Source organism: Musa acuminata, chromosome BXJ1-11 (assembly GCF_036884655.1).
Source record: "Musa acuminata AAA Group cultivar baxijiao chromosome BXJ1-11, Cavendish_Baxijiao_AAA, whole genome shotgun sequence".
Lineage (NCBI taxonomy): Eukaryota > Viridiplantae > Streptophyta > Magnoliopsida > Zingiberales > Musaceae > Musa > Musa acuminata.
The window spans coordinates 32,513,841-32,530,232 of NC_088337.1; the positions used below are offsets into that span (position 1 = coordinate 32,513,841).

A 16,392-nucleotide genomic window follows, 5' to 3' on the forward strand; every position below is an offset into this window, starting at 1 on the left:
AACAGTTGGTAAATGTTACGAGGGCCAATTAACAAAGGGCACATGCTTTCCTAATGTGAGAGTACTTGATGGAGTAAAGAGAATCATAACAAGGGAAGGAACAACATAAAGAAGAACCATAGTAACTTCATGTGTAAGGTTAGAGGTACGTAAGTAACAAAAGAAAATGCAACTGTTTTTATTAATTTGTCAACAGAACTAGCATACTAAGCAGAATAATCATAAAGAGAATGAATTAGCTTCCTAAGAACTTTCCCTCATGATTCATTTCCAGTCCAAGAATATGTATGTAACATGAATGTTGAAGCTTGTATATACTTGTAAAACAAATGTACAAGTACAAATGTCTACTGTTATCCGTTGCATGGTGCTCATCAATGTAAAATTCATCAAGAGAAAAACAAATGCAGACATTAAAATCTTACTACAAGTACCTCTGAAAGGAGCAGAAATAGGAACCACCATGCAAACGGTCCTTTTCATGCAACCACATTGTGCGGTTGGAGATTTAACAATCAATGTAGTAGTATTTAGGGGAATCTTGCAGATTCTAGAATGAGGTAGAATGCACCCCGGTAGAGTGATATGCAATGGATGGACCTCTAGGAAACCACTAGGAAAATAGTATGTGCTATCATATTGTATAGTGTTCTTTCAATAGGTGCCAAAGCAAACTAAGTGAATCCTCAGGACATACCTGATTATATGGGCATCATCTTAAGATCAGTAAGGTGACATAGGTAACATCTATAATGAACTGGACTCCGGTGTAGCAGGGTGCTTCGTGAAAGCATTGTATTGACTCGGTGTTAAAGGCCACAACTAAGGGCCTAAGTGCAGTAAAAAAAAAATCCAAGCAAATACATGGACAATGTTTACCAACAATGATTATGAATGCCATAGGTTAATGAGGAAAAGTGAAGGTTAGGAGCTATAAGTACTCCACTTCACCAAACATTCTACCCTCCTAGAGTGACAACTGAATCAGAATACTTTGTGTAGGTCACCCACAAGTGAAAACAGCCACATAAGCTACAGGCGACAAAGAGATCATTGTCTATGAAATGGTCAGGATCCACATATATGCATGGTGCAACACAAACTACAATTCCAATCACACGTGATGAAATCCTCCAAAATAAATAAACAGTATCAATGTGCACTCCCAACAAAGATTTTCACCCCATCAAGAACAAGAGGAAAAAACCATTACTTGCCTTCAAAGATTAAAGAAAAATTGTTCAAGAATAGGATTATTTCCACATTAAGTGCCAATAACTCAAAATGTTAGTTGTAACACAACAGGATCAAAATCCAAAGATACAAGGAAGAAAGATTCTTAAAGATTGGAAACAAATAAAGCACAATGATGCAACCCAGAAAAATGTCCAAAGAGAGGCAGAAGCTTCTCATGCTGGTCCCTTTCATGTACATCAAGGAACCTAAATCAAGCTCACAACAGAGCTAGGGAAGAACATAGAAAGAGAAAGACGGTCACACATGATCAGGCATGGTGACTTCATGTGATTCAGCAGATAGGCCTACATCCATGAGTGAAGACAATGAAGAAAGCTTCATTAAGTGGAACTAGAAACCCACACCAACATAAGAGTCTCATGTAACAACAATAGCTCCTCTGAAATCCCACAAAAACAAGAAAAAGTAAAATAGATACCCTGACATAGAAGAGGAAAGAAAGGCAAATAATCATAACCAAACAACGTAGTAGATTCATATGGTTCAATTAATATATCTACATCCATTCCATGGGTGAAGTCATCAAGGTCAAATATGGTATCCAATATAAGAATGGAACACAAGAATAACAAACTATCAAATCCCCATATGCAAGATCTATAAACCCTCAAATACAAGATAGATAAAGCCCCAGATACAATATTGATAGAATAGATGCCCTTAATCTACATGTCACCTACATATATATGCACACATACATATAAATGCATATAAACAGGCTGTATCTAGACAGACCAAAAATATACAATTGGATCGGCCATTGGCCTCCTAAGGCTAAGACCAACTTATGAGGCTCCATCCTCCATGTTCTATAGCTGGAGTACTGACTGCAGAAAATCATATCAACGAGGTTCTCTCTTGTGAGATATTTCTCTTGTTAATTATATAATGAAAAAGCAAATAGTAGTATATGCAACATACAAGAGAAGCAAACTCAGGATCATAAAATGGCATAAAAAAAGCTACAGCATCCTGTCAAACTGAATATTGAAGTGAAAACCACAGACTGTTTCTAATTTTTTTGTGGTAAGTTTCAATAATCATTTGAAACCATATAATTGAAAATATTTGCATGAATATGTGATTTTAATGATGCAAAAGAAATGAAACACATTAAGGAAATTAAACAGTTCATTTGATAACTATATCTAGAATAAACATTGCAGCTGCATTTTTCCTTTACATAAAATAAAAACAACTAACCTTTGGGTATAAAAAATATGTACAAATCATTTACAACAGTCTCACAAGAAAATTTGGCGTTTGAGATTGGTGTCAACTTGAGAATCATAAAAGACAAAAAAAATTATACACACAATGAGCATCAGATCCACCGTCAACAGTAAGGACAGTACCTTGGTTTGATTCCTCCATTTAGACCTTATAAGAACCCAGGTCTTTGTACCATGAGTTAAAAACATGTGAGCTCAATATAATATAGTCCCTCATAAGAGTAATTTTTGTATGCTCTGCATCTTCCAGTGAAAATGTTTTCATCCACTTGTTCAACTTTTATGAATGATTCGATGTGAAAAACAAAATTGGGTGGTCTCACAGCAAACTGGAATGTATTTGCACAGCTATGCCCATCAATCTATGAACGAAGAGCCTATAGAGAATAGGAAATGCATGATCTTACCAGCATAGGCTGCATTACTTCTGAAATCTGACTTCATATATGCTGGTTACTCATAGACCTCACAATGATTTGATTTCCAATACCAAGTTCTTTGGATTGGCCAATATGGACATGCAGACGATGCCCGTAACAATGTATTAGTAGGGCAAACTTGGGGCTTTCGGAGAAACGAATCTCGGCGAGGACCATTACATTTGCGATCCCATTTGCAAAAATTACAGCACAAGGAATTTAGATAAGGCCGTAATGGTCACCTCGTCATGATGAATGTCCCTGTTATTTAACCTCGCGGAATCTCTGTATCTCATGCCACACCTCACCTCGTTCAGATCCATCTGAAAACAAAGGGGGGAAAAATAGGAGACAACACATATCACACGAGCTACAAGTAACATCTATGTGGACCAAATCGAATCCCTTCAAGGAAGTCCTTCGAGAAAGGCTCAGATTGAACTCCCACACACATTTCTTGGAATCAACAGACTCCAGGATCGTAATCCCACATGATATCGAGACACCGGTGATCTGCTCCTCGAAACCCCTCCGCGCGTTGCGAGATGGAATCAAACGTCTGCATCCAACCATCGACTGCATACCCGTTTCCATCGGCAGCAGCTACTCTCCTTCCACAGACTTAAACTAATCATAAAACATTTAAATTATATTGAGCAATTTCACTAAACAAACCTCTATGTTGGGTCTCGAGGCGTCCTGATAGAGTGACGGCGATAGAAAAAAATATGCGGATCATCTAAGAAAAATGAAAATAGAGACATCTATCCTGAATTTTAAAAAAAATAACGAATAAAAAAATAGGTCTTTTTTTTTTTATTAAGGGAGATGCGCTTGGATCAACCTACTTGAGTTGGTCGGTCGGTGATTACTTGTATGAGATGCTTTAGTATTACGATAAGAAAACTTCGTCTCTATTTTCAAACGCATATCATGTAAGTGATCACTGACCAATCATTCAAAGTAGGTTCTATTGTGATTTGACGTCTCAGGAAGTGATCGAGTAGCTAGACGAGTTCAACATCCGATATGTACCAAGGGTTATCATCAAGACTCAAGCATCGATGACTTTTATACTAAAGCTAACTCTCTCACTTGAGATTGAAGTGAGATGAGCACACCCCCTTTATCTAGATCTTATTAATAGATGGTTTCGCCATATCAGAAAGGGATAGTGCCTAACTTATCTTGAAATATTCGAACAAATAGGCATACGAATAGGCTTTCTATTTTGAGTTCAAAATCTCTAACAATAAAGTTGAATATGAAACACTTCTCTTGGAGCTTCGACTCATCCGGAAACTCCAAGCGCATGATGTTTAATAACACACTAGTCAAGTAGCTAAAAGCTATCAAACTCGAGATGGGACCATAGCGACATTCCTTACCAAGGTGTGACAGTTAGCCCGAGGCTTCTCTCGACTCAACATATTATGAGTTTCTCTCGTAGAAAATATCCATACTCCATTATGCATGTAACACCAAAATCAAAACCACAAACAAAAAGAATGAGAACAAAAAGAGACACTGATCTACGCAATTAAATCGAATTAACACAAATTAAGACGAACCGAGAAGAAGGAGCATGGCTTACCTCTTGAGAGAGAGAGGAACCGAAGAGGGGAGCTAAGTCGAATGCGAAAAAGAGAGAGAGAGAGAGAGAGAGGAGATCGCGAATGCCTCTTCTCCTTCTTGCTTTGCTCCTCTTCCCCACCCCCCCCCCCTCTCAGGTGATGTGAGACGCTTGTGATGATCCAAATGAAACGATAACATAAAGAGGAAGAACAGAGGATGATGTGTTGTATTTGTCAGGTTGTGAATCCTTCGTGTGCTTGGATAATTCTCTTCTCAAAGCAAGAAAGCAAGAAAGCGTGATGTAATCCAAAGAACCAACCCATCCATGTCAAAGAGAAAATGGAGAACATGCCCCATTTTGGTTTGGAGTTGGCTAAATACTAATTGGATCAATAAAACTTGCTGCATTTGTTATGAATCACCTTCGCACCATAGAATTATCGTAAACACTAAAGGCTATAATGTATGCGGGTCGATAAAAGAGTTATTTCTCTCCTGGGACGTGTGTCCTAAGAGTAAAGGACGAACGGAAGATATAAGCCATGATTATTAGAAAAAAAAAAAAAGGAAGATCTTATCAATTCAAACATATATCTAAAAATAATAATTCTCGAATTAATGATGGCTTATCATGTCAATTATGGGATTCTTTTGATTCAAGTTATGGTATAGGCTTTCTGGAAGATCTATCTTAGTGGATTGGTATTAAGCTCATTGACTCTATAGCAGACGCTTTCAAGGTTCTATGGATTAGGCATTGGGCAGATAGCTAAAGCAGGAAAAGGGAAAAGCAAAGTAAAAACTACATTATGAAACGATAGGGTGGAAGCAAAGCGAAAACGAAAACCTGCAGAGGGGCCCAAAGACTACTGCATCAGAATACAAAGAAACGGTCACAAGACGAGCTTGTCTTGTCGAACGCCGAAACTTAAATCAAACTAGAAAACAGTAGCAGAAGAATCCGAAAGGGTGGGGGAAAAGGGGAGGAGAGGAAGAAGGGGAAGAAGAGGCATCGCTTCCCAATTCCCACTCTCTACCAACTCCGTGTTTAGTAGAAGAAGTCCATCACGGGCTGGCAATCCATCGCATTCGCGATCTCCTCTCCCTCGCCCCCCTGTCTCTTTCGCTTTCTACTTAGCTCCACTCTTCGGTTCCTCTCTGTCAAAAGGTAAACCATTCTCCCCTTTTCATCTTAATTTATGTTAATTGCGATTTAATTGCGTAGATCAGTGTCGAGTTGCTATTTTGTTCACAATCGCTTTGTTCGTGGTTTTGATTTGGTGTTACAAACGGAATGCAGTCGCGGATTTGGTCGGGGGATTGGTGGTTCTTCGGGAGGGTTCGGTGGATGGTGGACGAGGCGAGGGCGCCGAAGCCCACGCCGGCGGCGGGCAGGGCTTCCGGCGGAGGAGGGTGGCGAAGGGCCGCGGTGCGGACGTGGATGTTGCGGGTGGGGTCCAGCTTCCTCATCTGGACGGCGGTCGTGCAGTTGACGTCGGTGTGGCAGCCGCGGCTCCCCAGGTCGTGGCCCGCCGCCTGCTTTGACCGCCGAAGCGCCGGCGCCAACGCCACCGTTGACCTCTCCGTCATCGGTGGCGAGGAGCACGGTCTGTCTGGGTCCCGCTCCTTCCCGCCCGCCCTCCTTCCGCGGAGTGAGTCCCGTTCCCTGCTCTTCTCTCTTTCTCCAACTTTGCATCTTTGTTGTGGTTTGATCCGTTTGGTGCTTGCTTTCTCGATCCCTTGCCTCGACTTAAAAGTGCGCCGGCCTGTTTGATCTCTTGGTTCAGTTGAATACGGATGACCTGTATGTTAACTGGGAACACGAATTACGTTTTTATTCACCGTCTTAGGTATTGTTCTTACGATCTTGGAAGCTTGTCATCAGAAGAGTGCCCGTTCTTTCCTGTATGTGAGACGAAAAATATGTCTACCAGTGGCCTATATTTTTCGTCCTACGCTTTGAAATCCTTGTTTCTAAATTTTTTTGTTGTCGTCAATGCATTCGTATGATTGGATTAATATCGAGCACGGATACGATGCTATCGTTTAACTTATGGTTGATGAGATTAGGTTAGAAATATGCCAGTAGATTCAAGCACCTGAACTTTCTTTCTCTTGCAAGTCCTTCTGGAGCACAAGTCACACACATATGTCTGCTGCAAGTGGACATAAAGATGGAGCTTCCTACTATAAGAAATTTGCAGTGAGATAAAGATTTTAGTGGACTCGATGAAACTTGAAGAGTCTCAGAAGGCTGTTATGCAAACTCTTCTTTTTTTTTTCCATGTTTCGAAAGTTATAGAGAAGCATAACAAAAAGCAAAGGGGAACCAATAATCTGATGGACTTTAGGAAAGTTGTTCTAATACTTTATCGTATTATGCATGTGGAAAATCTATTCTACAAGAAAAATCAAATCTTCAAGGTGTAGATCAAGTAACTTGGACATCCAATGCTATTTTAATCAATGTTTTTTTTGTATAACATTTAAATAGAATAAATTAGTATCCTGACATTTCTTTAACCTTTGGTTTATTACTAGAATATTGTATAATTTGATTTATTCACTGATATGAGCAAGTTGCAAAATCTTTATTTGGCATTGGTTTCAGCATTTTGTCAGACCAGTAAGGTACAGATATATCTGACTATATAGCATTGCTGAAAATAATCATAACAATAAATGAACACTGTTCATTAACAAGCTATATGGAGGGTGTCTGTCATCGGTCGGATCAGTACTATGTACATATCGGTCCTACTGGAATTTGAAACCTTGATCAGGCCTTTATCCTAATCTGACATCTTAGTAAACAAAATACCATATGTAACACAGCGTTTAGTTTATTTACTGTAATAATACTAAAGAAGTAGACCTTTCTATCATTTTTTACTTTCAAAACTCTCAATGGTGTTTTGAGGCCATCTGGGAGTTCCAATTACAGAAGCTAGGTTATCTATGCGATGGATAGCTAGTAAGGGTTTATTGATAGGTTTCTCTCAGTTATTTATGCTGTTGCTCATTTGGGTTATGACAATTGCTTATGGTCCAAGCTTTATTCTTTTATTTCTGAAAATTTGCCAAGAAAGCATTGCTACACGCTTTTCAAGTGCCAAGAACTTCTATAGCATACAAATTATTCTTTCAGACAATGATGCTGTTATTTGCATTGATATTTTTTTTTTCTTAATATATTCTATTACATCCTTTTTCTAGATTCACAATCTCATTGGTTATCTTATAAGTAGCTTTTTATTATGGAAGTTTAGTGATTAATCCTCATGAAGAGTAATTTATTGCTGGATCAGTTGCAGGTCTTCTTAGAAAGAAATAAATGTTGATTTTGGCTGTGCAGATTAAATGGTAGGTTTAGACATTTTAACTTACATCACAAAGTTGAATGTTGGAGAAACATTAGTGATTCTTAGATGAAGATGCAGAGGCCTACAGCAAAAGTGGCATTTCTATAATTCAAGATTGAACTTATTGTGCCACCATATGCATAGATCCTAGCAAATGTGGTGGTATGAGAAAGAAATGAGTTTGACATAATCAAATTAAATTTTGGTGATTGAATCTTTTTGTTCTGTTGCATCAGATACAGTATGTAGTTTATTGAAATATTGTTGTCTAGAATTATTTTTTCCGTTTCTTTCTTGTCACATTTTACTTTGACATGTTGACAACATATGTTACCCTTGTTTAGGAATTTACAAAAGCAATGGTTATCTTAAAGTATCATGCAATGGGGGCCTAAATCAAATGCGAGCTGCGGTGTGTAAATCGTTATCTTTTTATATTTCTTCTGCTGATTTAGTCTTTCATTAATGCCATCATAGTTCATATTGCTGAAGTTGCTCTTATGTTATAACTGTTATTGGTTCCTGCAGATCTGTGATATGGTTACTATAGCACGTCATCTGAATCTAACACTAGTAATCCCTGAACTTGACAAGACATCTTTCTGGGCTGATCCTAGGTATGGACTTCTTTGCTAGCTCGCAGCTTACTTCTTCTGTTCTGAAGTTATATTTTTGAAATATACATGCATTTTTTGCAGTGATTTTGGTGATATATTCAATGTAAATCACTTTATTAATTCTTTGAGAGATGAAGTTAAGATCATAAAAGCACTCCCAAAAAAGTTCAGTAGTAAAATCCGTACTGAACCATTCACGATGCCTCCAGTCAGCTGGTCTAGTGAGAAGTACTACTTGAAGCAGGTTAGCTAAGAAAGGAAGTATTTTTCTTTATGGGTATCGTAATATTCCAAGCATGCAATCTTTGAACAAATGTTTTGTTTGCAGATTTTACCACTTGTAAGGAAGCACAAGGTGATTCATTTTAATAGAACTGATGCTCGTCTCGCAAATAATGGACTTCCTTTACGACTCCAAAAGCTTCGTTGCCGCATTAATTATGAGGGATTAAGATTTACACCAGAAATTGAGGCCCTAGGTGATAAGCTTATTTCAATTCTCCGGAGAAGTGGTTTCTTTGTTGTTCTTCACCTGCGATATGAAATGGATATGCTGTCCTTTTCTGGTTGTACACATGGATGCTCTGACAAAGAAACTGAAGAACTAACGAGGATGAGGTTTGCTTAGTTGATTCCTTTATATTTCTTTGTCATCTGTATGTTTTTTTGAATTACTAAAGGTATCTGTCGGGACCTTTGGACTTCAAGATATGCATTTCCCTGGTGGAAAGAGAAGGAAATAGTATCTGAAAAGAAAAGATTGGAAGGTTTGTGTCCCCTTACGCCTGAAGAAACAGCATTGGTGCTACGAGCTCTGGGCTTCACAAGGGATTCCCTAATATACATTGCCTCTGGTGAAATCTATGGTGGTGAAAGAAGGATGGCTGCTTTGAGGGCTTCGTATCCCAAAATTGTAGGCCTTCTATTCTCAGACAGTTGAATGAAATATCAATATAACTTTCTTATCGACAATATAACTCTTCAGGTAAGGAAGGAGATGCTTCTCAGTGCCGAGGAATTGAGGCCTTTTCAGAATCATTCAACTCAGATGGCTGCGTTGGACTATCTGGTATCTGTTGCAAGTGATGTTTTTGTCCCCACTTACGATGGGAATATGGCCAAAGTTGTAGAAGGACATCGCAGGTTGGTTCCTTCTCTAGATTCAACTGTTTTGATCTGATTTCTTGGTCTAGATATTTTTCTTAATTTTCTTGCTTTTCAGTAATATAAATATCAAGTATGCCTCATCTTGATCAGAAAATATTTCTATGATGTTATACATTTGGGGGTTCACTTGAGATGACTTATCAGATGGCTTCTGCTGAATTAAACCTTGTTATTTGTTGAAGCTAGTGCAATTGCTAGGTCTGGCAGATGTTTTTTACCTAATGCATCTCCTATGGAGCAAGATATACAAACTAAAATAATGTGTATTACATTCGTTGCCAGAGATCCATTCTTCAGTGTAAATCCAGCTCAAATATGTGCTTATAGGTTTCTCTTCTTCCTGTGTAGGTATGCCGGATTTCGCGGGACAATTGTGTTGGACAGGAGAGAAATTGTGGAGCTTTTGGATCTTCTCCAGGATGGGAAACTATCATGGGATCAGTTCTCAACTGCAGTTAAGGCAGTGCACAAGAACCGAATGGGTCAACCAACACTAAGGAAAGTGATTCCTGGGAGGCCAAAAGAGGAGGATTACTTTTATGCCAATCCTCAGGAATGCACCGGTCCTTCAAGGATTTCAAGCATCGAATCTAGAGAATTCAATATCTAAAGCTGTCGTTGTAGCTGCTAGTTTCTTCCCCGATCATGGGATTCTTTGATTCGGACTATAAGGCTATGTCAGCAGCTCCTTGTACAGCTGACTAGATTTTAAATATTGCTAACTCTAGTGTCTGGGCAAACCAAAAGTCCACATGTTTTACAACTGCATCTGTGGAAGAGGATCAACAGAAGCCAAGGCTGCGATCGAGCTATGACCATCAATGTCAGGCGAGGAAGCCAAGCAGTTGGGTTTTGGCACAAACTAGTCTGCCCCTGGGTTGATTCGCCATTCTTTAATTTCTGGTCTTCGGATTCTTGAGATGTATTATTGGTTTCGGTAGGGATGGGACTGTAACACAAAGGTCGACTAAAATTTACAGTCTTTTCTGTCGTAAAATATCATCTACAGCGGCAATCGCAACTGCAATTGTAACAACAATATGTATCGATGATGGTAAGCTTATCATTTTTCTGATGCTAACTGTTGTGTGAAATAAATTTAATGTTAAAAATTAAAATCAAATCATTATATATTTAAGATTAGATTTATATATCTTTTGATCCTGTAACAGAATATCAAAAATTTTGACTTGAGAATGTATCGTGGTTTGCTCGTATGAAGCAGTGGCATAGATCTGTTCTGAGAAAACTAGTCTCTCCACAGAGTATAGAAAGTAAAAGGGAGGTGACAATAGACCATGATTAATCCTATATATATATGTATATATATATATATATCTGTTAGAGCGCTTTGAGATTAGTGTCATCCTCTACCACGAAACCAGCTCCATGCCTTCGCCCTCTCCTCCTCCTTCGCCTCTCTCTCTCTCCTCCGCCTCCTCCTCTCTCTCTCTCTCTCTCTCTCGGCCAATTCAGAAAAGATTTCCCTTCTAGCTGTATAGTTTTTCTTTTAAGATTGTTTCCATTTAATGTTAGATATATATATATATATATATATATATATATAGAGAGAGAGAGAGAGAGAGAGAGAGAGAGAGAGAGACTGCATGGCCGACGCAAGAAGTCAAATGCAGGAAAAGAATAAACGAGAGCTGGGTGGTCGCGTAGACAAAAGCATCCCCAAAAGCGGAGCAGAAGTCCTGCGACGGGCCTCCACGACCGCAGCCTTATAGAGACGCTGATGCCGCAGAGACACATGGAATAGGAAGGACGAGACGATGAGATGCTCCCACTCGGAAACGTCAAAAGCCGTCTGCATCAAAAGCAGGAGCCGACCATACGGAACGACGCCGACCTTTATCGCCAAATGCGCTTGCGAGGGAGGGAGAACGGAAGCTTTCTTTGAAGCAGCAGACGCCTGCCGCTCTGCATTGGCCAGCCATAAGCAGAGGCTGCTCATCCTGTTCTGCTTGGAGTCATTCCTCGTTTCCGATTCCTAACTGATGAAAGGATTTACACCGTTGATGATGTGCTTTAGGAACTGTTTTTATATTTGATCAGAAAATAAAGTTTCTCCTTTAAAGTTAAAGAATCGGCTGCCATCTAAATATTCAATGTATGCTAATGTTTTAATAAAGCAGTAAGAATAATATATATATATATATATATATATATATATATATATATATATATATGCTTCAAAGATATGATATATTGGGATATAAATTTAAATTGACTAAAAAGATTGCTGTTCTATTGGGAAGATTTTGAGTCTGCCGTGCAAATATAAAAAAGATACAGTGGATTGCATGAAATCTACCTCAATTAATTATCTTTTATTTTTTATATTAATTTTATTTCTCTCGGAAAATATGATCGGTCGCACCTAACCAACCAACCAACCAACCGCTCATTCTTCCTTCACGTCTAAGCAAAACAGTAACAAATTGGATGCCCGCTGAGCGCACCGACAACACGAATCAACCACCCCAATCCACTACTTTGACTCACGCCGCGTTGCTGTCGACATGTGCCCACACTTGTCCTCGCCTCATCCTCTATCGATCCGCCGCGTGGCAGTGTCACCTACAGCTTTCCGCTTTCCCCGCCATAATTTTTTATAATATATACATATATATATATAATATAAATTATTATATATATAGGACAATAATAATTTAAAGATCAAAATGTTCTCCGAATTGCGTGTCCTTTTGATGCGCAAATTGTTTTGTTTCATCGGAGGGGTTAATTAGAAATATAGATATTGATAGGGGTGTTTATGAGAAGTTAGCTCGACTTCTCTATAAAACCCCACGCCGTCGACAGAGACTGCCACCATGGCGCACTTCTTCCACCGCCACCACCACCACAGGGAGGAGCACTGCTCGAGCGCCGGCGGCAGGTCGTCGCCGCGCACGGTGAGGGTCTACACCAAGGCCGACCCGAACTACTCCCTCTCCATCCGCGATGGCAACGTGATCCTCGCGCCTAATGATCCCGATGATCCCTACCAGGTAAGCGGAAGGATTCCTGCTCGCTCTCTGCTTCTTCTGTTTTGGCCTTTCCCCTTCTCATCGATGACTGCCTCCTTCGTGGATCGCAGCACTGGTACAAGGATATGAGGCACGGCACCAGGGTGAAGGACGAAGAGGGCTTCCCCGGCTTTGCTCTCGTCAACAGTGTCACCGGCGAAGCCATCAAGCACTCCCTTGGAGCTCAAAATCCAGTATGTGTAGCTTGCGCTCGTTTCTGATGCTCTCATGTTTCCTTCACCCGATTTGTGATCGTTGCAGGTCCGGCTGGTTCCTTACAACCCGGATTACCTGGATGAATCTGTTCTGTGGGCTGAGAGCAATGACACTGGTAAAGGCTACAGGTGCATCAGGATGGTGAACAACATCCGCTTGAACTTTGATGCTTTCCATGGAGACAAGGACCACGGAGGGGTGCGAGACGGAACCACCGTGGTGCTGTGGGAGTGGCTCAAAGGGGACAACCAGAGGTGGAAGATCGAGCCCCAATGTAAGTTCTACCTCAAAAAGGAGAAACTTTGATCTCTTGCTGCAACATCTGCTAAGAGCTTTGTCCTTGATTGATGTCAATTTCTCTATACAAGTAGAGGCAGCAATCAGCTTCGCTGATCAATTTCCATGCCTTTGATTTCTGTGCTAAGAATGAAGTAGATCGAGCATATTTAGCTGCTCTTTGTTCAGTATTGTTTGGTATACCATGCAGCCTCCGACCCTCCTCCCCCCACCAACTACGCCGGCGGCAGGCCGCCACAGCGTACTGTTCGGATCTTGACCAAGGCAGGGCCGGATTACTCCCTCACCGTCCGTGATGGAAGAGTGGTGCTTGCACCCACTGATCCCAACGATGACTACCAGGCAAGATTGATCCGTGACAAGTCTTCTCTTGGATTTCGTGGCGAGATTTTGGGCTGTTGTCTCACTTCATTTGTTCTTTTGGATTGCAGCGTTGGTACAAGGACATGAGGTACGGGACCGAGGTGAAGGACGAAGAAGGTTTCCCAAGCTTTGCTCTCGTCAACAAAGTGACCGGCGAAGCTATCAAGCACGCCATCGGAGCTACGAATCCAGTGAGTTCAGCAGCTGAAACACCACTTGAATTGCTAATTCCTCACTTCATTCCTGGTATTTGTGTGTCTCAGATCCGACTGGTTCCTTACAACCCAGAGTACCTCGATGAGTCCGTTCTGTGGTCTGAGAGTAATGACACCGGTGAGGGGTACAGGTGCATCAGGATGGTGAACAACATCCGCTTGAACTTTGATGCCTTCCATGGAGACAAGGACCACGGTGGAGTGAGGGATGGAACCACTATTGTGCTGTGGGAGTGGCTCAAAGGGGACAACCAGAGGTGGAAGATCGTTCCTTATTGTAAGTAGTAGTTCCTCTTAAGACTTCTTGTAGCACTAGTGTCTTCCTCAAGCATGTGTGTCTCAGCTCAAGACAGAAGTGGAGCCAACACCGATTCTATTTTGAGCTTTTGCATCGACCTCACCTTCTTCCATATTGATCTCAGCTTCTAACCATCCATCTTGTGCTGCTGCAGGAACAATGCGATGGTGGCATCAATCGCAATCTCTTGGTCTCGGTTTGCTGCTCTGCACAGCATTTACCAGCTAGTAGACGTGTTTCCAAGAATAAGCTGTGCTTTAGGGCCTCTGTGTCCCTCTTTGCTATGTTATCGTGGCGCTATGCCACTACTTCGGGGAGTTGATCTCCATGCTTTCAGCTTGGTTATTGTACTGGCTAAATATTAATGCATCTATCTTATGACACCACCATGTTTCTTACAAGATCTTAAAGATTTGCATAATTGCTTAATCTCCTTATTTAGCCTCTTTTTATTATGAAATTTGATTCAAGCAGAGGAACAAGGATCCCTGTTTTGATCTGCTCTTGTGGTTTCCTTCGTGGATCGAAGCACCCGTAAAAGGACATGAACCACAGCACCAGGACGAAGGACGTTTTTGGGCCATGGCAACTGCGACCACAGTGAGTAAGCAAAACATCAACCAATCTCATCATCCTACAAATCTCGCTTTAGAACCCGAGTGGTATGGGATTGGATGAGGCTCTTGTGTAGAGGACGGTGTTGCACCATGCTTCTGTCGTTGTTGTCAGTCGCTTATTACTTATTACTTATCACTTATCACTTAGTCGTATTGTCACGGACTTAGCTAGAATTATCTAAGCCATCAGGTATCCTTACGGTAAAACTATAAACTTAGCTTGAGTTGCCTAAGTCGCGAAACACCCTTGCGCCAATTTTTTGAACTTAGCTAGGATTGCCTAAGTTGTGGCACGCCCTTGCGATATACATTTGCAAAGGGTTAGTTAATTTACAACCTCACTCAGGTCTCGAAGGACCTGTAAAAGAGAAAGTTAATTAGTTCAAAAACGAGCGACAAACAAATCCCGATGTTTTGCGAAAACGAAAACTTTACAAGCAAATTCAACGAGCATCTTGCGTGCATAAGAGAAAATAGGGGAAAGAGGAAAATAAATACTTTAAAAAGTAGAACAAACAGTTGCAAGTCCACAAACAACTGCTCATCGGGTGCTGGGCGCGAAGGTAAGTTCTCATCAAGTTAACGTGCGAACTTATGAAGATTTTTCAATGTCCGATAATATATGAAGCCCCATCTAACCCTGTGCTACTCGGGGAGTTCCAAGGTGCTAAGATGGCTAATGTTTTTGTGTGCAAATGTGGCTTATAGAAAACAAATCGTGGCACATAAAAACTGAGCCGTTTTAGGGCATTTCGACCCGATGCGATGAGCGATCGCACTGTAGCATTGTAACCTGTTCAAACATGTATTTTTACAAATAAAAACATATAAAACAATGGCAAAACAGATTGTCATGTCTCGGTACAAGCATGCAAAAGTGACGAACGATTCGTTAAGACATCTTTCGTGACAGCATTGTTAAAATGATTTATTCTAAATAGTTTTTGGATTGTTTTCACGTGCTACGATGATCACGATGAGTAGTGCATATTCTCAGGTGACACAAGGCTTGATAGGCCTCTCGGGTAGCAGGATGGCTTTAGCACCATGCTTCACTTGAGTAATGACACAAGCGAAGGGGATACGAGGAGCATCGCCGAGTGAGAGATGGAACTTATGTGGGGCTGTGGGAGTGGCTGAAACGGGACAACCAGATCAGGAGGAAGATTGTTCCTCAGTATACGATCGATGTTCACCGCAGAAGCTGCTCTTCTAAATTGCCTGCCTCCTCTTACTAGTTCTTGAGTTGCACATCTTCCAAACTTCACCTTCCTCGATTTCATTGATCTCTCCTTCTATCTATTCATCTTATTCCGCAGGGACAAGTGTGATGGTATCAATCTCGATGCCACTTCTGGAGTTGAACCCCATGCTTTTTCCTTGGTTTTAACGCTGTCTTGAAATATCTATGCATCTTTCTTATAGTACACTACGTTTGCCTACAGGTAGTGTGTCGTCTCTCCCTAGCTTTCTTCTGCGTCCATTGCATGTTCAGTAGTGCAATTTAAACTCGGGTTTGAAGCATGAGAGAGGGAGAGAGAGAGAGACCACTGTAATACTTTTTGATACCATTACTCCAGTACTAATCATACATAATTCATGAACTCATCAAGGCTACTGCACTAGGTGGCTAATAGTACACGCCAATCCATCTTCCACACTGGGAGTGTGATTCACGGTTTTCTAGGGTTCTTAGGATCATGGTGGCTGTTTGCTCCTGAA

General features: G+C 40.7%; 2 protein-coding genes and 1 long non-coding RNA gene across 3 annotated transcripts; 2 read left to right on the plus strand and 1 right to left on the minus strand.

The window, feature by feature from the left end:
• Positions 1-2,914: 2,914 nt before the first annotated feature.
• On the minus strand, positions 2,915-4,607 carry LOC135597764 (uncharacterized). Its single transcript, XR_010481410.1, has 2 exons — positions 3,584-4,607; positions 2,915-3,484 (listed from the first exon to the last, which is right to left on the minus strand). It is a non-coding gene; the product is annotated as an uncharacterized LOC135597764 (long non-coding RNA).
• Positions 4,608-5,373: 766 nt separating this feature from the next.
• LOC135597765 (rhamnogalacturonan I rhamnosyltransferase 4-like) lies at positions 5,374-10,710 on the plus strand. The gene is made up of 9 exons (XM_065091197.1): positions 5,374-5,651; positions 5,784-6,135; positions 8,190-8,257; positions 8,374-8,462; positions 8,544-8,706; positions 8,791-9,080; positions 9,171-9,375; positions 9,448-9,605; positions 9,978-10,710. The coding sequence occupies exons 2-9, from the start codon at positions 5,832-5,834 to the stop codon at positions 10,237-10,239; spliced, it is 1,539 nt and encodes a 512-aa protein (XP_064947269.1). The 5' UTR covers positions 5,374-5,651; positions 5,784-5,831; the 3' UTR covers positions 10,240-10,710.
• Positions 10,711-12,447: 1,737 nt separating this feature from the next.
• Positions 12,448-14,436, plus strand: LOC103972370 (ricin B-like lectin R40G2). The gene is made up of 7 exons (XM_009386686.3): positions 12,448-12,646; positions 12,736-12,858; positions 12,926-13,154; positions 13,368-13,519; positions 13,609-13,731; positions 13,804-14,032; positions 14,208-14,436. Coding segments are annotated over exons 1-7 (1,035 nt in total). The 5' UTR covers positions 12,448-12,469; the 3' UTR covers positions 14,210-14,436.
• The last annotated feature ends 1,956 nt before the right edge of the window (positions 14,437-16,392 follow it).